We start from the raw sequence: 22,603 nt of genomic DNA, 5'->3' as shown, positions 1-22,603 counted from the left end.
TCGCTAAATTAATCATCTAAATAGTCATTAGAATAGTTGACTATTCGATAAAATAATCGTCAGAATAATCACTTTAAAAATAATCATTTGCCCCCAACCCTACTTTTTTAGAATACCAGGATAGGAAGGATGGTGTAGGTTTACGTTTATTAGATTTATACATAAATATTACCAATAAGAAAGTGTACGTTGGTGTGTGTCAGAAACAGCGTAAGGCTTAATGTCTTTTCCAAAAACCCAGGTGATGGGCCGGTCTCCAATCAAAATGCCCGGGCTGAATTTTTGTCCCAGTCCAGCCCTGGCGACGCCCATGTTGGACAGTACAGTGCATTCAGTACAGGTGTGCCACAGGGCTGTGTCCTCAGTCCTCTCTCCTACAGCCTGTACACTCATGACTGTTCACTTCACTGCAAACCTGATTGTTTGATATAAATGTGGTGGGCCTTGTTTCAGATGGAAATGAAGATATATTTAGAAGTGAGGTGCAAGAACTGTCTGGTGTTTAATTGACAACCTCTTCTTGAGCATAAAATAACTAAAGTGTTGGATGTTTCTTTTAGGTGGGATGAAACAGGTGACTTTTTTCATAACACTCCCATACATTTTGAACATTTGTTCATCAGCATCTATATGTTGTTCAGTCGTTCCTGTGAAACTTCTTTCCTGTTGTGTTTGGCGCCCTTGATGTCCAAACACAGTAAACAGGGAATCTGCAGATTTAAGGGAGTCACATTTAAGACTTTTTAAGACCTTTTTTAAGGTCACTTTGACCAAATTTAAGCTATTTTTAAAATTTAATGTCAACTATAATTTCCAGCTATTTGCCTGGAACCGGTGCTAACCACGCCGCGAACGTGGGATCAGCCATCCAGTTACCATTAAACTTGCACTTCCCCATGGCGCAAGCTCCCACTAGCTTAACCAGCTAATGTGCTCTAAAAATAGCCCCCTTTCACAACCAGCTGAATGTGTACAGTTCCGTTTATGCCAACATCATACACAAAAAATGCTGAACACTAACTGGAAATTCACGAAAATTTTACAGAAATAAAATAATCCTGTTTATTGGGTCTTTGGTAATTTAAGGCCTTTGGAAACTGTATTTAAGGATTATTTGTCATTTTTAAGGATTTTTAAGGCCTTAAATTTGGAAAAGCAAATTTAAGACTTTTTAAGACTTTTTAAGGACCCGCGGGTACCCTGAGTAAAGCACATTTGTCATTTCCAGAAAATGAAGATTTTCTAGTAAAAATTTAAGATATTTAGAGGAGAAAAAAGAAGAGAAGAAAACCTGTTCAAAATATACACAAGTCTAATCTAAATAGCAAAATGTAAGCAATCAGTAAATCTAAGTAAGAAAGAACACTTTAAACTACATGTTGAATGATGTTAAAGTTTATTATAAAGCACATTCTAGTAAACCAAATCAGACTAAGGAATAATGTAGGATAGAAATGTCATCTTGTGTAACCTCAAAGCAGAAGTAGTTTCCGTATAGATGGGATGGTGCAATACAGTTTCACTTCTGTTTTCATTTAAAGCAGAGAGAAGAAGGCGTTTGTAGATTTACACTCCAGAGCCACCTTCATCACGGTTGAATAATGAGAAGGTAAAGACAATTCCAGCTGGTGAGTACTTCCCCACTTTTTTCTGTCTTTTAGAAAAACCCCTTTAATACATGATGACTGTGAGAGTTTTGTGTTAAATATTGTTTTTCTTTAAGGTGTTTTCTTCCTCTAAACCAACACTTTTCACTCAAAAATATTATTTAAAATTACACAAAACAGCTAATAATAGAATATAACATAAAATCTACCACCCCCAAAAAACAAACAAAAATTAATGAATAAACCTTCCTGTTAGTTCCTGCTAGTTCCTTCTTGTCGATCTCTGGGTTTCCTGTCATCTGTGTGAGAACAGCAGCCTGGTAAAGATTAACTGCTTTGTCATAAGATGCCTAACCATTACGTTAGCGCAATATATTTACATGAATCTCAGACAAGAAGTGCTTATTTTACATTGTAATTTTTTATTAATTTTATTAAAAAAAATTGGAACCTAGAATCAGTTCAAGACTAACCAGGAGTTAAAATGTATTTTTCTTTGGCTTTTTTTTTGTTGTTGTAAAGATTATCATTGTTTAATCAAGTAAAAGACTCCATATGTGACTTCTTTTTATGAAACTAAATCTTGGATCTTATTGAAGTAACTTTAGATATGTGTAACTCATATTTCGATCATGGGTTTGGTGCCTTTTTCTGTGGTTTGGCTTCTCTTAACAAGAAACCATGTGGTTACTGTCAGTCTGCTGATTGGTCAGATTGTCTGGAGGCGGGGCTAAAGAAGTAAATAAAAAGAAGGCTCTGTAGAGGAGTGGTGATCCGATTTAGAACCTGACTAGAACATGCTTTAGACCCCTCTCATTGAGACTGTTTATGAGCTATGTAAACTCTTAAGTGTTTTATGTCATTGCTTAGCCAACTATTGAGTTACTCAATTATTTCAAAACTTTATTGAAAAGTGTACAAAAAATTAACCAAGCTATGTTACGTATACAAATTCATGCTAAAAGTTAGCATAAAAGTATTGCTTTGAGAGCTTTTTCTTGGTACCTCCTTAGGAAAATTAAGAAAACATGGTGTGTGTGTGTGTGTTATAAATAAAAATTAGGCCAGAATAATGATCATATTCAAAAGCCCCCAAATATCTTACAACCAGGGGAGTTTATAAAAAGGTAAACATTCTCCTGTCATAAGAAAATAACATCCGAAATATCTTGTGCTGCATACACACACACACACACACACACACACACACACACACACACACACACACACACACACACATATATATATATATGTAATTGTAAATGCTATTATTTATTCTCTCAGTGAACTATGGCTTTCACCTGCACTGCGGAGATCAAAGACTCTGCTCTTGATGGCTGGGAGGTGATTGGCTCAGGTGGATTTGGACAGATTTACAAAGCCAGGCACCGCCAGTGGTGCTGCGACGTGGCCATCAAGCTCCTTCATTATGATGACGGGTGAGTGGTTACTCAGGGTGATTTCTTAGGATTAGAAGTGATGAAACATACTGACGGGAAGAATTAAACACACACAGGAACAGCTCTGCCTTGCTGAGAGAAATCAACATGATGTGTACGGGAAGCAGCCCCTTTGTCATTCACGTCCACGGAGTGTTCAAAGGTCGATCACCTTCTTCGGGATCGTCAACGCAGCTCGGGCTAGTCATGGAGTTCATGGAGAGGGGCTCTCTGGCCTCACTGCAGGTATTCAACAGGATTAGATTTCAGATTTCAGATTTATTGGCCAAGTAAAATTACATTTACAAGGAATTTGGCTTCGGTAGATGTTCACTCTCTAAAACATACAACAACCACAATAAATGAGAATAAAAATACCTAAAAACACATAAGAACATGTATACCCACACACATGTTCATTTACACACACACATATATACATATATACATACACACACACGCACACATGCACGCACGCACACACGCACGCACACACACACACACACACACACACACACACACACACACACACACACACACACATCCATAAGCATACTGAATAAGTATTAAAACCTATAATAAAAGGATGGTAAAAAAAATCTACAGAATCAGGAGCGAAATGGCTGAAGGAAAGAAACTGTTCTTGTGTCTGGTAGTTTTTGTGTACAGTGATCCTGTACACCTAGTGTACCTAGTGAACTAGACCAAATTCTTGCTTTGCAAAGTTTGGTCTAGGCATGCTCCATTGGAACCTCCGCAGCTCCTACCAGGACTCTGGCTAGCCAATCACAGCTCTCTAGAGGGGTTTCAAACACATAAAGAGCTGTGATTGGTCCATAATGGTGGGCCAATCATAGTGCTCTATCTGCTTAGTGAACAAATCACAGAGCTTTATCCGCTTTGTGGGCCAATCAGGGCACTCTATATGCCTGGTGGGTGGGATGATGCAACAGAGTGAAACAAGAGTATGTCACATTCATTGTCCAGTGGAATGTGGAGATCATTTGAAAGACAACGGTAGAACCCGCCCCACAACCGAGAGCCATCAATGGAGCGTGGCCAGACTAAATAATACATTTATTTAGTCTGGCTTGCCAGGCTACAACAGGATAACATCATTACACAATCTCTGAAGGGCTACCATGAAGTAGAATTCCTCCCAAAATGTACAGATAGGGCTGGGATGAAACAACTCTTTCAAATAAAAAAAGAAGCATCTTGTTTATTGACAAAATTACAAAGATAGGTTTTATGGTATCATCTTCTCATTCAGCATCATTTGTCCATTGGTGTCGATTTGTTTTGTGACTTTGCCAAAGTTTATTGGGTTTTTACATGAAACTAAACTTTATGAGCCTGGCAAGCCATCCTATATATGTGAATAAATAGTATGGCCATGATCAGTCAGAGCTAAACATTTTTCTTTGCAGGTTGGTCTAGATTTCTAGGCTAGAACTTGATAGCTTCAGGTATTGTGATTAGAAATAAAACGTTTAGTTGGGTAATAGATGAAGTCATTAAGTAGAGAAGAAAATGAGCTAAAATACAATGAACTGGACCATGGATCACATATAGGTTGATTATGCATATCCATAAATGCATTTTCTCTCTTTCTTAGCAAACATTAGGAGGTCCTCCTCCCTTGCCACTGGTGTTCAGACTGGTCCATCAGGTGGCTCTGGGTATCAACTATCTCCACAGTCTAAAACCTGCTGTGCTGCACTTGGACCTGAAGCCCAACAACGTGCTGCTGGACTCATCTCTCAATGCTAAGGTGAGACTCATGTTTCAACACAGAGGCCCATAATGTTTCATGCTAAGAAGTTTATGTTAAAACTGAACTGAATTTAACAACATTTAACTTCAAATGAAATGAAACTAAATATTTAGAACTAACCCCCAACATATGTTATTAAATTTAAATAAAATATAAAAATATTGAGTTGAATCTAAATAGTGAATCAATTTCTTAGCCAAATTTGATTGTAAATTAGTGCATTTTAATCCAAGCTTAAAATAAATATTTAGAATCAAATCTAAATATGTAATGTTAAACACTTAAAAACAAAGCCACAAATGTACATTCAAACCTGAAATATTTAGAATAATATCTTAGAGTGAAGCGAGCGTGCCCTTTTAGAGGTTCCGTTAGATCCTCAGATTACGCTGCTTGTTCAGGGAAGTTGAGGCAGCGGTGAGTATAATTGTACCAGACCCTGGTTTGGACTTCCTCAATTAGAACTTGTTTTCTATTTTAAAGTCTGGAATGAAAATTGTCGTACTTGTTCTTCTGTAATAACACTCTTCCCTTTTAACTCTCCCGTTATTTAATTGTTTTAAATACTAGGGTGGAAGATTAATACTGGAGGCCATCCAGGCATCTATTATTTGGGTTCTATCAGGATTAATTTGCGCCTCTGTCAGTAATGTGGGTGGTGGTAACTAGAAAATGATTCCTGTTAGTTGATCAGGCTAACATAGATTTATCAATTAATCTAATTAATCCACCTTTTTAAATGGTTCCTTCCCACGCTAAACAAAGACTTTTTTAATGCAAAGAAGAACCTGTTTGAACCAACGAACCCTCATGACCTATAATCCTTAGGATGTCCCGCTACCGGGGGGGGGGGGGGGGGGGGGGGGGGGGGGGGAGAACAAGCTCCCTTACCTAAGGTACCTTTTCTTAATCGGTCACAACCTGAAAACAAGTCCTGAAGCACAGGAACAAGCAATTCAAGGTGGCTTACCTCTCCTTTAGGTCTGGTCCGGGGCTCCCAACTCAAAAGGTTAAACGAGACCTTTAAGAATCGAATCCAAGGATTCTTTTTCCAAAAAAATTTATTTCAAAATTAAAAAATACAAAAATTAGGTAAATATAAGACTTACTAATCCCCTTTGGAGGATGCTAATACTAAAATCTTCCTGAGAATAACTGGTTGACTTGTGTCATCACTAAACTGTCACACTCTAACTCTAATGGTTGGTTTATGCTTGACGCCTCCGCAAGGTTTTTTTTATTTTTATTTATTTTTTTTTATTTAAATCCTTCAATCAAACAGTCAGACATACAAATATGGCAAATAATAATATAAAAAAGATGTAATACATACACAAGAGAGTAAAAGGCAGATAAACAAAATAAATAAACAGAAATGAAGTAAACACAAGAGTAATTAAACAAGTACATTAAACAGCGTACAAGTATTCAGAGTTTTAACTGCTTTTTTGTTCTGTACACAAGAAATGGTGGATATATACTGTTCCAGTTCTGCTCTTAGCACAGGAAAAAATGGCTTTTTATTACAGAGTTTAGATTTATGGATATGGAACTTAGCAACAAATAAAATCAAGTTTATCAGAAAGAGTGCATCGTTATCTTTACCACTGCCTCCCAAACAACCAAAAATGACATTTTTATAGAACAGGGAGAAATCAGGAAGAATGTTGTGAGTTAAGAATGAATTGACATCTTTCCAAAACTTGTAAGTAAACTCACACGACCAGAATAAATGTGAAGTAGTTTCAGGGTGTACGTTGCAAAATGAACACTTTACATCAATATCCTTCTTGAACCTACTCAAACATACCTTCGTGGGGTAAAACCTGTGTAGAATTTTAAAAGAGATTTCTTTAATTTTGTTGGTCAAAAGAAACTTCTGTGGCAGGGACCAGACTTTTCCCCAGTCTACGTTATGTCCAAACTTGTCCCAATAAACAGTTGCAGGTGAAATAGAGACCAAGTCAGCCTGAAATAAAGATCTAATTTTGGAGTTCGATGTTCTATAGGTAGAAAAACAGACTTTGCCTAGTGGAAGCAGAGTTAGATCCAAAGGTGATGCTGATAACGGAGGACAGACACAAGCCGTCTTAAATAACATACGAAGACCTAAGGGCACAGCATCAAATACTATAGAAAATTCCTTTGGGCTTATTGGAATTTTATATTTGGAAAGAAATTCTGAATAACTATATAGCAGTCCATTCTCATTAAAGAGCTGACTGACTAGTATAATACCTTTGTTGAACCATTTTTCATAAAAAAGAGACTTGTTCTTATAGACAATATTATAGTTGTTCCAGATATAACATCTCTGTGGAGAGAAGTTGTGCTTGTAAAGCACTGCCCATGCTAAAAAAACCTGTTGGTGAAAGTTGGAGAGTTTAATTGGAATTTTCTGTATTTTGTAATTACAGAGCAGAATAAATTTTAGGCCACCTAATTTTGAAAAGACATGATGAGGAATAAAATTCCATATGGAAGTAGGGTTTTTGAGATAATGCTTGATCCAATTTATTTTAAATGTATTATTGAGGGAGCTAAAGTCTATAAAATTTAAGCCCCCTTTGTTGTATGAATTTAAAACTACAGACTTACGGATGTAATGAGTTTTTCCTCTCCAGAGAAAATTAAATAACATCTTGTCTACAGATTTACAGAAGGAGTTATCTACGTGTAACGATTGAGCAGCATAAGTTAAACGAGAAATGCCTTCCGCTTTGGTGATCAGAACTCTGCCTTTTAGAGAAAGATCTCTTTGCGTCCATCGGTTGAAAACCTTCTGAGTTTTTTCAATGAGGGGAAGAAAGTTTAACTTCCCTCTGGCTTCTCTATCTTTAGTGATATGAAAGCCGAGATAAGTGACTGAGAGTTTTACAGGAATGTTACAGATTACAGGAGCAGAGCAATTATGAACTGGAAGCAGTTCACATTTGTTCAGATTAAGAATGAGGCCAGAAGCTTTGGAAAAACTACTAATAAAGTTAAGTGCAACTGAAACCTGTGATGCATCTGCCAGAAACAGAGCTGTGTCATCTGCCAACTGACTAATTAAAATATGATTATTAGCGATACTAATGCCTTTAATGTTACTGTGTTTAATGTGCAGATTAAGAAGTTGGGCAGCAAGAAGAAACAGATAAACAGAGAGGGGGCACCCTTGCCGTACTCCCCGCTTTAAATCAAACCTTGGGGATGTGCCATTGCTTAATTTGATAGAACTATTTCCATTATTGTACAAAGTTTGGACAGATTTACAAAAGAACTGACCAAAACCAAACTTTTTTAGGGCTTCCATTATAAAATCATGCTCCAGGGAGTCAAAAGCCTTATAGAAGTCCAAGAAAAGGACGAAGCTATCGTCATGAACTAACTCAGAATAATCTAATAAATCTAATATCAATCTAACATTATTTGAAATATGTCTATTACGCATAAACCCCGACTGACTTTCATCAATAATAGAGTCAAGCACTGATTTCAGCCTCTTAGCAAGTACCATCGCAAAGATCTTATAGTCATTGTTCAGTAAAGAAATAGGTCGCCAGTTGTCCAGTAGGAGGCAGTCTTTCTTTGGTTTAGGAATGAGAGCAATTAATCCTTGAGTTAATGTAGGAGGTAAGGAGCCTTTGAAAACACTCTCAGCAAAAACTTCCTTTAAAAATGGAGCTAGGCTCTGAGAAAATTGCTTGTAAAATTCTGCAGTAAAGCCATCCGTTCCAGGTGATTTGTTTATTTTTAGCTGGTTAATAGCATTAGTAATTTCCTTCAGTGAAATAGAGGCATCACAAAAATCGGAGTCAGCTTCAGAAATCTGATTAATATTAGGGACAGAATTAAAAAAGGTAGAAGCTTCCTGAGAGCAATATCTTGAGCTGTAAAGATCACTATAAAACTTGGCGCAATACTGAGAAATTTTTTTTGGGTCATCAATGATTGTTCCATCAATTTTTAATTGCTGAATGGAGTTAATTCTAGATTGCTGCTTTTCTAGGCTAAAGAAATATGCAGAGTTCTGCTCGCCCTCTTCGAGCCACTTGCGGCGAGATCTAACAAAGGCACCTTGCGCTTTGCGTTTATATATCTCATCTAACTTGAGCTGCTGATTGGTAAGCTCCAACTGTTCTGACTCAGTGAGTGCATCTAATGACTTAGAAGTTAGGAATGCAATTTTAAGTATAGTGTCGTTTTCCTCTAATCTCCTTTTTTTAGCTAAATCACTACTATATTTTCTAAGGAATTTTGCAATTTCGTACTTCAATAACTCCCAGTTAATGCTAAAGAGATTTTCATTTTGAGCTTTGTCCCAATATAGTCGAATGAAACGCTCAATCTTAGAGGTCACTTCCTTGTGTTTAAGGACTGTACTGTTTAATTTCCAATAAGAGGTTTTAGGAGGACCAGGAGAAAGAGAAGGAATAATAATTTGAATAGTCTTATGATCAGATAGGGGTGCTGGTAAAATATTTGTAATCACATTTTTCAAATCCTTGGATATAAGCCAGAGATCAATGCGAGACTGCTTTGATAAAGTTTTGTTGCTCCATGTATATGATCTCTGTAGCGGGTGAGTATCTCTCCATGTATCAGTTAAATCAAAGCTTTGTAAGAATGTCTTCACGTAAATATTAGGGGAGCCTTCATTCCTTGAAGGCAGCCTATCCAGGCGATTACTTAACACAGTATTAAAATCCCCGCCTAAAACTTTCGGGTATTTAGATAACCAGTAAAGGAGACGTTCTTTCAAATTATAAAAAAAAACCATGTTCTCTGCTTGCGAATTGAAGCCATAAGCATTAACTGTAATATAACTTACACCGGCAACCTCTAGGACTAGCAATATGTAACGACCGGTTTTGTCACGTTCAGAATTTAAAACTTTTCCACTAAAGCGGTTTTTCAAAATACAAACACCGGCTGAACGCTCCGACCCATGAGACAGCCACAGGTCGCCCCCCCACTGTGATTTCCAGAAGTTGGTGTCCTGTTCAATTGAATGTGTTTCCTGTACAAAACAAAAGTCAGTATTAAGTTGTTTGCAGTATAAGAATATAGCCTTTCGTTTTAGATGGTTTCTCAAACCTCTTGTGTTTAAAGAGATAATAGACAAAGACATAAGGAAAATAAACAAAGTACAATAACAAGACCAGAAAAACTAGCACGTATGCGAAAATAGATAAAGGTCTCAACAAAGCACCAACCTGAGTCTGAGAACAGCAAACCTTATAAAAAATTGTGAACATGTGCTACCAAATTCAAACAGGCTGTAAACATTACAAAAATGTCGCTTAGCTAGGAAAGTCTATTCAGCGTCTCAGGGAGGAAGAATTTCCTTTCCGCCCACAAAGGCGCGACCACCTACATAGAAAGCCAGCTTGCCATCTTTCCGCGCCTGGTCAACAAGGGGCCACAGCTTCCTCCTTTTCTCTCTGTCCTCTTCTGACAAGTCCTCCGCCAGTTTCAAGCTCTTGCTCTTCAGGAAAGTGGAGTTTTTGGCAGAGCGCCACACAGCATCACGGTAGTACCTGGAGATAAAACGTATGACGACTCCTCTTGGTTGATTAGCACCGGGCTTCCTAGGGCCAAGGCGGTGAACGACATCGATGGCATCCGGAAGCTTGGTTTTGGCCTCAGGGAGCAGACCCTGGCATATGTGAATAATCTCTCGTCGTAGATCCTGCTGATCCTTCTCTTCTAAGCCATGGAGCTTGAGATTCCAGCGTCAGGAGTAAGCCTCGAGCTGAGAGACACGCTGCTCTGTCTTATCAGAATTAACTTTGCAATCTTTAAATAGAATTTCGCAGCGGTCAACTCTCCCTTTTAGTTCTTTTACTTCAACACAAAGAGTATTAAAGGATTCTTTAACATCCGCAATTTGCTTGGTGTTTTCTGTGACTGCCAGCTTCACTTCTGCAATCACTGCGGAGTTGTCACTCACCAACTTTTCCAATGCATCTGACCTGTTGTTTATCAGCTGTGTGAGGGAGAAAAGCTGGGAGAGGATTGCATCCGTTGTCGAGTCTTCCACTCGTCTCCATTTAGGCGCAGGCGAGTTGACCGGGGTGACAGGGAGAGGCAGAAAACTATCTTCCAGTAACGAGACCTTCGGTGGATCCGCATCTGACTCGAGATAGTCATGCATATTGTCAATTAGCATGTTGTTGGTCTCCGGCAGCTCAGCGGGAGCTAGCATAGCAGCCTTGTTAGTAGAGCACGTGCTGATCAGCACCTTCTTTACATCACTCTTCCTCTTCTCCTGGGGTTTCATCTTACCAGCAGACGTAGCCATAGTGCAGCCAAACAGACGCGACAGATAACTAAAGGCGAAAGTTCAGTTTGTTCACTCTCTAACTATATAGAAAACAGTTCGGTTTGCGGAGCTCAGCGACGCACGTCCACTCAGAGCGCCATCTTGGTCGACCCCCCACGCCTCCGCAAGGTCCGCACGGCTCCGCGCGGAAAAGTTGCGTCATTTTAACAACCACGCCCCTCCACCGCGCCTCCGCATGGCCCAGAATTTCCGCAACGCGCACCTCAGAAAATTTCTAACCACGCGGACGGACGCGGAAAAACATGGCGGACCGGCAAGAACTAGTACGGCAGAGGTTCGTAAATACAGACATGTGTACGATTCAGCTCTCAGAGATCACCGTGATCAACATGTAGTTAATAATTCTTGGAGAGAAATAGCTCGCACTGTCGGAAAAGACGAGAACGCTGTTAAAAATGCTGAAATGCCATGTTGTAAACAACAGTAATTTCTGCTTCTACTATGGTGTAGTGTTGGATGCATGCCGTAGAGCTCCATGCTGCCCCCTACAGTTTGGGAGAATATTGGCTCACCGCAGAGACGAGCCGCACGAACCATAAACGCTGCGAGTTTTGAAGCACGTTCCATCTGCGAGCCACATCACTGCGCGGAAAGTGAATGCGTCAAGCATAAACCAAGCTTAAGTCTCTGCACCTGCCTACTCATGCTCTCGTCGTCCTCCGTCCAGAGGATGGAGGATGACCTCTGCTCTCTTCCTCTCTAACTCTGCACCCTCTGAAGTCTGAGTTCAAGTCTCTCTGAGCTACTTCTAACTGCTCTTTATATATCCTTCTAAAAACTGCAAAGCAAAACATTTTCCATTGTATAGCATTTTCATGTTACAAGCACTTTTTCAGAGTGACGTATTTTGCATTACATACATCATTTAACTTCAAGACAGCTAAACAATGTAATCATTTGTCATCTGTAAGCTTCTTCAAAGGGGGCATCACATCCTGTGGTGCTTTCTTCAGTTGGTTCACTTACTGTCTTCACCTGCCTCGATTCCACTCGCATCAGCAGGCTCCACTGGGCTCCGCTTATCTCTGCCTTCCAAGTGGCCCCTCCCGTTGTGTCCTCTTCCTTTGTGACTTCCTTTATTACCTTCTGTGGCTCTGGCCTTCGGGAGCCCGCAACAAGAGAGACAATGTGTAGTTTTTACCTACCCTAATGAACTAGACCAAATTCTTGCTTTGCAAAGTTTGGTCTGGCTTGCCAGGCTAGTTTTTACCGTTAATCTCTGGAAATATCAAATGTTGTTGATAATGAATGAGATGATGCCCAGCTGTTGAGAAATATTGGCGGCTTCGTAACATACCCTAAAAATTAGGTCTAAAACACATGGGAGAGGGTCCAAATCTCTGGCCAACGCAATAATAGATGCCATGTTTCCTTCTACGGGTGCCCGTGAGAACAAAACACATTTACTGATTTGTAACAAATGGTTAGAAAACTTTCACCATTCATAAACACTGTTGTTTTACACATATACCTCTTTACTTGTTGCCAGTAATGAAAGGGAGTCTGATGTGCTTGTTATTTTGCTGGAGGTTGCGCTCTCAGGTATATTTGACCCTAATGGCCATCCGTTGGTAAGGTCTTACTCAAACACAAAAATACTGCTTGTTTGCAATGATTTAGGTATGTACTGCCCCCTATTGCCAAGGAAAATACACAACGTCTCTTTAATGTAAAAGATAAATGTAAATATTTCGAAAACAATCAAAGCATACATTTTTATGTAAATATTTAAACTCAATTTCAATCATATCAAGTTTAACTAAATATTTAGAATGAAACCAAAAACAACAAAAGCTGGCATGCTAATGTAGACTATACTGTGAAATGGAAATATTCTATCAAAATGAAATCAGGGAGAAGACATCAGCGTCTATTTGATAGTGGGTGTTTTAGTCAGCTTTAACCCTTTATTATCGTGTAGGATGAACTTAGACTGGAACAAAACAGAAATGACTCATAATCCAACAGGCTCATGTAATGTTGTACCAACGTTCAGGTGTAACTTATTAAAATTTTTACCGTGAATGGTAATTTTTTTCTTTTTTAATCTGGGTTGAAACATTTTTACATAATTTTCTGAATATTTAGTTTTAAATGTAGTGGGAAAAGCAAATGTTCTTCAAAATAATGAAATAATGAAGGAGATATTTTATACTTGATGTTACCAAATGAAATGCATTTTAATTCATGCGTGTCAGAATTTTCCACGTGTCACTTTGGAAAAATGTTTATTTACTACATTCAAATCAATATAGATTGTTTCTTTCTTTAGCTGACAGATTTTGGCCTGGCCAAGTTTTCCCAAAGTTTTTCACGGGTGTACAAAAAGGAGAACAACGAGGAGTGGGGCACTCTCAGCTACATGCCACCGGAGGCGTTTGAAATATCCTACAGTCCCAAACGAGCCTCCGACATCTACAGGTGTGCCACTTTCATTTCTCATATAGGATTAAATCGCAAAGCCACTACTCACCTTTTATCAGGTTCTTTTGCCAATCGGTTATTTAGTTACATCGATGGTCTAAAATGTGTTAAAGTGGAGTGAGAACACACTGAAACAGAGTCAATATAACAAATCTCTCCATCAAACAAGGAGAAAATGTGTTTCAGTCAATATAAAGGGGATGAAACTGTAAATGAGTTTCCTGTATTCCCTTCCTCTTTTACAGCAGGATGAGAAAGGGAAAAGAAACCCAGATCATCAACACAATCATTAGAAACATATTGTGTTAATATTGTGGGTCTTAACCGTAAGTGTCCTGTGATCTTTTTCAGCTTTGGTATCCTGCTGTGGTCCATTGTCACTGGGAAACAGCCATATGCAAGTAAGACCATAACTTGTGCAAACATTGTTGTCTCATGACATGGAAAAAGAAATATTGTGAACCATTATATGCAAGTAGAAGGGATGTTGTGTGTAGAAATGCTACCAGTTTCTTGGTGAACTGTAAGAGATTTGGTCAGGGAGGTCCATCAGGGACATCTACCTATCCATCCATCCACTAACTCAACTGCTTCGTCCTCACTAACATTTTTGGGAGCTGGTGTCTACCTCCAGTGGTCAATTAGCGAGAGAGGCGGGACACCCTGGACAGGTCTCCAGTCCATAATAGGGACGCAAAGAGATGAAGAACCAGTTAGCCACTCACTCACACCTAAGGACAATGTAGAGTCTCCGTTCAACCAAACTTGCATATTTTTGGTGTGAGCGAGGAAACCGGAGTATCCGGAGAAATCCCGTATAAACAAGCAAGATTGGAACCAGCAACCCTCTTGCTGTATGGCAACAGTGCTAGCAACGGTACCACCATTTCATTACCACGCAACAGCCTAAGGACAAAATCATCTACAGAAATCAGAGATAAGATCCCTTTACTAGACACCCTCCAGACACCCTTTTTACTAATAAATGTCAGCCATACATATATAGTGCTGGTATCAACACACTGCTTTTGTTTTGCAGATGTAATATCCAGCATAGTGCGGTTTCGCATCCCGCAGGGAGACCGACCATCGCTGGATGAGATCAGGCAAAAGGCTGCAGGGCGTGCAGGGTTGGCAACGGTGATAGGGCTCATGCAGAAATGCTGGGATACAAAACCAAGCTCAAGACCCACCTCTTTAAGTAAGAGAGTTAACGAGTCAGGACCCGACTGGTCTGATCTTTCCAGTTAGATTTCTTTATGACAATGGACCTTACATGTTAGCTAGCAGTTACAGTTAACCCACAAGAAAGTTTGCTTTGGCGTATGATAGCCAGTCTAACACTGGGCTGCTGTTGGTGACTAGCTAGAGACATGAAGCTGCATGAATAGATGATCATTTTACCACATGGGAACACGTGGAGTTGGTTCAAGTGATTCTTTAGCGAGAGGATTTGAAACTTTCTCGCAATTGCTGTTGCAGTTTTGTCAAGAAGTGTGTCAATTTGATCTAAGTTTGTTTCAAAATTTATTTTTGTTTTATTAACAATTAAGTCACCAAGCCTCCCCAGAGCTGTCTTACACACACACACACACACACACACACACACACACACACACACACACACACACACACACACACACACACACACACACACACACACACACACACACACACACACACACATATATATATACAGGTGCTGGCCAGTAAATTAGAATATCATCAAAAGGTTGAAAATATTTCAGTAATTCCATTCAAAACGTGAAACTTGTACATTATATTCATGCAATGCACACAGACCAATGTATTTCCAATGTTCATTACATTTAAATTTGATATTCATAAGTGACAACTAATGAAAACTCCAAATTTGGTATCTCAAAAAATTAGAATATTCTGAAAAGGCTGAATATAGAAGACACCTGCTGCCACTCTAATCAGCTGATTTACTCAAAACACCTGCAAAGGCCTTTAAAAGGTCCCTCAGTCTTGTTTTGAAGGCACCACAATCATGGGGAAGACTTCTGACTTAACAGCTGTCCAAAAGACAATCATTGACACCTTGCACAAGGAGGGCAAGACACAAAAGGTGATTGCTAAAGAAGCTGGCTGTTCGCAGAGCTCTGTGTCCAAGCACATTAACAGACAGGCGAAGGGACGGAAAAAATGTGGTAGAAAAAAGTGTACAAGCTCTAGGGATAACCGCACCCTGCAGAGAATTGTGACGACAAACCCATTCAAAAATGTGGGGGAGATCCACAAAGAGTGGACTGCAGCTGGAGTCAGCGCTTCAAGAACCACCACGAGGAGACTCATGAAAGACATGGGATTCAGGTGTCGCATTCCGTGTGTCAAGCCACTCTTGAACAAGAAACAGCGCAAGAAGCGTCTCGCCTGGGCCAAGGACAAAAAGGACTGGACTGATGCTGAGTGGTCCAAAGTTATGTTTTCTGATGAAAGCAAGTTCTGCATTTCCTTTGGAAATCAAGGACCCAGAGTCTGGAGGAAGAGCGGAGAAGCACAGAATCCACGTTGCATGAGGTCCAGTGTAAAGTTTCCACCGTCAGTGATGGTGTGGGGTGCCATGTCATCTGCCGGTGTTGGCCCACTCTGTTTCCTGAGGTCCAGGGTCAATGCAGCCGTCTACCAGGAAGTTTTAGAGCACTTCATGCTTCCTGCTGCTGACCAACTTTATGGGGATGCAGACTTCACCTTTCAACAGGACTTGGCACCTGCACACAGTGCCAAAACCACCAGCACCTGGTTCAAGGACCATGGTATCCCTGTCCTTGATTGGCCAGCAAACTCGCCTGACCTTAACCCCATAGAAAATCTATGGGGTATTGTGAAGCGGAGGATGCAATACGCTAGACCCAACAATGCAGAGGAGCTGAAGACGACTATCAGAGCAACCTGGGCTCTCATAACACCTGAGCAGTGCCACAGACTGATCGAGTCCATGCCACGCCGCATTACTGCAGTTATTGAGGCAAAAGGAGCCCCGACTAAGTATTGAGTGCTATACATGCACATTCTTTTCATGTTCATTCTTTTCAGTTGGCCAACATTAGAGAAACAAACATTTTTTCATTGGCCTTTAGAATATTCTAATTTTCTGAGATACCAGATTTGATGTTTTCATTGGTTGTCACCTATAAATATCAAAATTAAACGTAATAAACATCGGAAAAACATTGGTCTGTGTGCATTGCATGAATATAATGTACAAGTTTCACGTTTTGAATGGAATTACTGAAATATTTTCAACCTTTTGATGATATTCTAATTTACTGGCCAGCACCTGTATATGTCTGACATTCCTGTTCTTCTACCAGATCCATTTCTAACAAACACGTCCTTGTACTTTTTCGTAATGATCAATCCTCTCTCTCTCTAGTGTGCACAAAGGTGACCGAAGAGCTGTTCAAGATGCACAAACACTGTATTAACGACGCTGTCCACCTAGTGCTGAAGGAACTGGTGAGGAACAAACCCCATTCTCCAGCTGACTTGATTCTCCTTTTAGACAGGATTTTTCACCGCAGCTCAACTTGCTCTTTCTCTTCCTCATTCTAGGACAAATGTGAAGAAGAAAGACTGACAGGGCAGGTCCAGGGGCTTTCTCTAACTCAGTCTGCAAGTCAGTTTTATCGCGCTGACACATTTTAAAGCACAAGTCAACCATATTCAGTGATTTTTTTAAATGTAAACTGTGAATTTTTATGGTTTCAAATCCTTTTTTTGTTGCTGTTACAGCTGTTTCTGGAGTTGAAGGGAAGACTGTTTGGGATGATGTGCCAACAGGACCCCCACCAATTCAGGTGAGGTTTGGGAAATCCCATCAGAACCTAAATCCAACAGTCCTGTCCAGTCCTGGTCCATGAGGGCCACTATCCTGCATGTTTTAGATGTTTCTCTGCTACAAGAGTAATTACCAGGCTTCTGCAGACAAAGAGATTATGCTGAAGAAGGGATTTATTCATCGAATCAGGGGTCTAGGTTAAGAATACATTTTTTAAAAAGCAGCTGCTGAGGACTGAGATGAAACACAAATGAATTAATTTTGGTTTCCTTAAAGGCTCAACTTCCAAACTCTAATTATTCATTACTAGAGAGCAGAAAGTATTTCCACATTTACGACACTGAAAGGTTGAAAATGCTGGTCTTATTCAAAACGGATAGCTAGAGGTGAACTGTGAGATGGGGCCGATGTTTCCATTGTTGCACCAAGCTGGTCAGTCCTGTGGTGTTGTGACATCACAGATTTTGGCAGCTGTGGGGAAATATGGCACGCGTCACTTCCTGGTCTACGGGGGGTTTACAGGAAAGAGTGTTCAACACAGAAAACACAAGCGTGAATTATGTTTTTGGTCATTATTCAATCAGTCAGCAAGGGCATTTTTAAGTTTTGAAGCACTGATAATTAAAGTCAAAAGATTAATCATTTTGGAAAACTCAGACAAAAGGGGCTTAGCATAGAGTAAATACACTGGGTCTGTTAAAAATACAACTGATGAGTCTGAAACAACTCAAATATGGCTAATATAACTCAGTGGCCAGTTCTACACATAGATTCATTCATGCTATTAGCATAAAGTACTCACTACATTAAAGCACCACACATTAGCCGTGTGTCTACTGTAGGAGTTCAGAAGAAATCCTGGGAGGGGGTAAGGTGACAGGGAATGTACGCTGGCCTGGTCCTCTCAGCTGTCGGTTCTCTATACAAAATTAGCCCTTTGCTAAGAGGTCAGCATGTCGCTACTGTTCAGCTCCGTAAGGTGTCTATGGATATGAAAGTCATACTAGGCAACTTTTTTCATGTTTTTCAATAATTTTCATGAGCCAGTATGCGCTAAAATTACCTTTTACAGTCAAAAGTGGCGTTCAATGACCAGAAGAAGCCGTTTTTTATGGCTCTGTAGGAGACTACAGTGGAAACGGGCCTATTGTGCAACCTCTTTGTTTTAAACTTTGACATTAACAGTTGGAATAAACCCAGAAATGTTTACAGTCAGCTTCCTTCAAGATGGCCAACCACAGCTAATCAACCTTTAAAAAACCAACTGATCTACAAATCAGCCGATTTTACAGAAACTAAGCTAGGAGCATCTGAGCCCCCCCCCCCCCCCCCCCCCAACGACTTTCAAGGCATTCATTCCTACTAGAGTAAAAGTGACCTTTAAAAATATGAAAAAGTTACTTAGTGTGCCTGTAACTTTATTTCCTATACGGCTTTGCTGACTCTGTTCTGTTTGGGTAACAGAGTCAAAGATAGCTAATATTTTCTAAAAAGTATAGAAGCATGGGTGATAACAGCATTGATAGCAAATGTGCAGGCAGGAGAAAATGTCGTAAAACTTATAAATAAAAAAATGACATCATATAGTTGGATTAACGTTTCTGTTCTTTCAGCCAGAACCCAACAGTCAGATTTTTTGTTGTTGCAGGAAATGGCCGGTGTTTGGACTCCAAAGGAAACCAGCAGATCAAGAGTTGAAGGTAAAGAAGTCAAAGCAACCACAACAGATGTACAAGTTCACCTGTTGTGGTGTCAGTTTTTCAGATAAGTGTTTTCTTTTTCAGATGGGTCTCCAAGCCGTCCTATGAACGAGTGTCAAACTGACCAGCCCCGATCTCCACCGGAGTGTACAATAAAAAAATCTTCTGTTCACCCCATACAGACATCCCCACCTTCTCCTTCAACCAGGCCGTCTCATAGCGAGGCAGCTCAACTGTGCGGTCTCACCAAACATTTGTTACCGCAGTACCAGGTGGGTGGGTGCTTCAAAATCAGAGGAGTTTTTTGTGTAAATGGTAGAAATTATGTTTGTTGCACCTGTTGTCCAAGTGTTTTCTTATGTTTCACCCAGCTGTGGTTGTTTGGGGATCCATAAATTACTTTCCAAACCTTAGAGCTGGGCTCTATCCAAACCCTAGTACTGTTTAAACAAATAAAACTTAGAAAAACGTACCATCTTGGACAAATAAAATTTAAAGGTGGAAAATTAGATGTTTCTCCTACCATTCAATCAAGCTATTTTGAGTATGTGCAATTTGAAGATCTAAGCTGCGTCTCCAGAATCGGGAACACACGTAACTTTTTCTAGGTGAAAACTTCCAGTACCCAACCTAAACCGCCTTCTAACCGCTCTTTTCTCTGCCGTGAACATCTACAACACACACATTACAAAGGCAAATGGTCGCCGGCTCTACCAGCTGCCTGAGGACAGGCTGCTTTCACAGCCAACAAGTCCTTCGCCTAACAAGAAAAGAACAATAATCTTAACAAAACACTTAAAAAAAACAACTCCTTAAATTACATTTGCAAACAGAATGGAACATTCAGACCGTTACACTATGCAGCCCAGCTGTGGCTTCACTTCTTGTTCTGCTGCTCCAAGCTGAAAAAGCGTGATTTTTGCACACATAGGAGTATGTAAAACTGGGGGAGGGACAATCAGAGAGGAGCTCAATGTATGAATCATGATCCAGTCATTAAGAATGGGACTTTCACTTTGACTGGATAAGGTTTTTCTACCAATATACATTTCTGACACATTACAAACATTTTTTAAACAAAACATCCATCCATTTTCTTTACCTGTTCATCCACATAGAGTTGCCGGGGGCTGGTGCCTATCTCCAGCTGTCTCCGGGTGAAGAACGTTTCAAGTAATTTGGCCACTGCAGGAAGCTAATCCCAGACCGTACCTTTAACAGACTGAAAAAATCATGTACAAATAAAAGTTCAGTAAAAGTATCACCTCTCTAAGGTAAATTCTTTTCTTAGTTTGATCTGAGCTCACCAGTTCTGGGAAAAGCAGTAGCCTTATGAAAAAACAGGAATTTGTTTCGTTTGTTTTTTGGCTAAAGTGAAAATATAATTTAAAAAAAAAGACTATGAAAGAATAAAATTTCTGATTAAACACTGTCCATCTCTCTGCAGCGTCAGCATTCCAGCCCTGACACCTACTCCACCTTCCCGTCCCCTTCTCGAGGATTCAAGATGTTTTTCTGCAATGTGACCGGATTTCAGAGCGGCATCAACAACACCATGAACATCTTCTACCCTGGTTCCTTGGAGAGGAAACGCCACCCAACGGCGCCCTCTACCTTTGACAACACTGAGTTCATAAAAAACAAAAATTTTCAGCAACAAAAAAACTGATTTATTTTCTACTTGTGTATATTTTTGTAGCATGAAAGCATTTTGAACAGATTTTTTATGTTTTTTATTCCTTATTTATTGTGTTTTCTCACACTTTCTTTTTGTGTCATCAGCAGTATAATTATAAGCTTTTTTATTTCTATTTTTTCCCACCAACTGTGGTGAGAAAATGTCCACAATTCCACTGCCAACTCGTCTAAAGATGCCAAAAAAATCTCTTTTATACAAACTCTTCACTTTTTATCCAAACATGAATTTTCTACTCTTCTTTTTCAAAAACATATCACACATGCTGTAATCCACCAACATACACACACCATGAACCACGAATATAATAATGCTTTAGGAATGTGCAATTACAGCTTTTACTGGTAATTTTCAGATTATTTGTTTGTTTAAATAACTAATAAAAATGCTTTTCTTTTCAATCAATAGATTTATCTTGCTGGTAAATGTGATGAAATGTGGGGTTGAGGTATTTTTTCAATAAACAGCAATTTTTAAAATACTTTTTATTAACTGTAAAATATTTTTATCAAATTTATGTTGAGATTCTTTGAATTATAAACATGTTTTATTTTGAAGGCAGTGGGACTATTTCCAGCAGCGGATGAACATTAATTTGAAATGTGAAAAAGAAACATGCTACAGTTTATGTTTGAGATGTTTTTGTCTTAATTCTGGAGTGAGGTGAACCAACTATCAGCCTTTCTAGAGGATAAAACTATAAATATTCACTAGTTTACAGATAAATGTTTAAGGTTAGTAGTTTCTCCTTACATAATCTATTTATTTTAATTCCAAGTCGAAAATCTCAAAAATATTTAACATCAAAATTTTTCCTGAATGTAAAGGAATGGATGTTTTGGTTTTTCCTTTCGAAGCTGCATTGGTTCAATAGTCTAAATGCAGCTAAGACCAAAGTGTCTTACTGCTGCCCCTTTAACAATAGCTAAATTGGAAAACAAGTTAGCTCAAAACGTTTGTCATGCCTCTTAACAATGTTCTATAATAGTATAGTTATAAATATATTGTGTAGTTATAACAAAAAATAACGATTATGTGGTTCTCTCGCATTTGTTTAAAAACCTCCACCAATAACACGTTTCGGACCAAAAGCCACTATTGGACCATCCGGTTGTCGGTCTCACTGAACCGTCACACTTCACTGGGTCCTCCACTCATCACACACACAGGTATTAAGCAGCAGAACACCACTGGTGTGAGAGGCTCTCTGCTCAATAATATCAGAAGGAGAAACAGCTGGCTGCTACCACTTCAACTTTAGGACAAACTACCAGAGTCCCAAAACGAAAAAAAAAAAAAAAAAAAAAAGATTGAAGTCACAGACAACAAAAGAGATTAGAAAATGGCGGCTGGTGTTTAGCGCTAGCTCGTTTCCTCTGGCATTGCAAGTTTCTGGTTCCGGCTCAGGGAAGATACCCAAGGGGAGGGGTGAGTGTTCCGTGACCGTGTTTATATTTAAACCCTAGCTTGTTCTGTAGATTCAGTATAGCAGCTATAAAACAGCTCCATAATTTAATCGTGGCATTTACAAGCATAAATGTCACCAGCAGTAGCAACATGTAGTACTTCTGCTGCATCTGGGCGTCATGTATAAAATAGTTTTTTGACAATTTCTGCCAAAATAACCATATAATAAAAATATACAACGTAGTAAAGAATTGTTTTTAAAGAGCAAGTCACCCCCAAATCAACTATTTTTTTCTGATAAACTATATAAATGCGTGTCTAATCGTGCTGCAGACACGTGTAGTCAATAGTTTTGCACTTTAGTGCATTTTAGTTAAAATTTAAATTTTCTGCCTGAAACTGTCAGTGTTGTGCTGT

The 22,603-nt window shown here is 39.3% G+C and overlaps 1 protein-coding gene across 1 annotated transcript; it reads left to right on the top strand.

Annotated features, from left to right (window-relative positions):
• The first annotated feature begins 1,503 nt into the window (after positions 1 to 1,503).
• On the top strand, positions 1,504 to 21,260 carry ripk3 (receptor-interacting serine-threonine kinase 3). The gene is made up of 13 exons (XM_015941894.3): positions 1,504 to 1,628; positions 2,892 to 3,046; positions 3,124 to 3,292; positions 4,665 to 4,820; positions 13,427 to 13,575; positions 13,930 to 13,979; positions 14,618 to 14,779; positions 16,979 to 17,061; positions 17,158 to 17,221; positions 17,338 to 17,402; positions 19,032 to 19,083; positions 19,168 to 19,355; positions 20,531 to 21,260. Exons 2-13 carry the CDS (start codon positions 2,898 to 2,900, stop codon positions 20,750 to 20,752), a joined length of 1,509 nt encoding a protein of 502 aa, XP_015797380.3. The 5' UTR covers positions 1,504 to 1,628; positions 2,892 to 2,897; the 3' UTR covers positions 20,753 to 21,260.
• The last annotated feature ends 1,343 nt before the right edge of the window (positions 21,261 to 22,603 follow it).

The sequence above is a fragment of the Nothobranchius furzeri genome, chromosome 2 (genome assembly GCF_043380555.1).
Source record: "Nothobranchius furzeri strain GRZ-AD chromosome 2, NfurGRZ-RIMD1, whole genome shotgun sequence".
NCBI classification, from domain to species: domain Eukaryota; kingdom Metazoa; phylum Chordata; class Actinopteri; order Cyprinodontiformes; family Nothobranchiidae; genus Nothobranchius; species Nothobranchius furzeri.
This window is presented reverse-complemented; position numbering and strand designations above follow the sequence as displayed.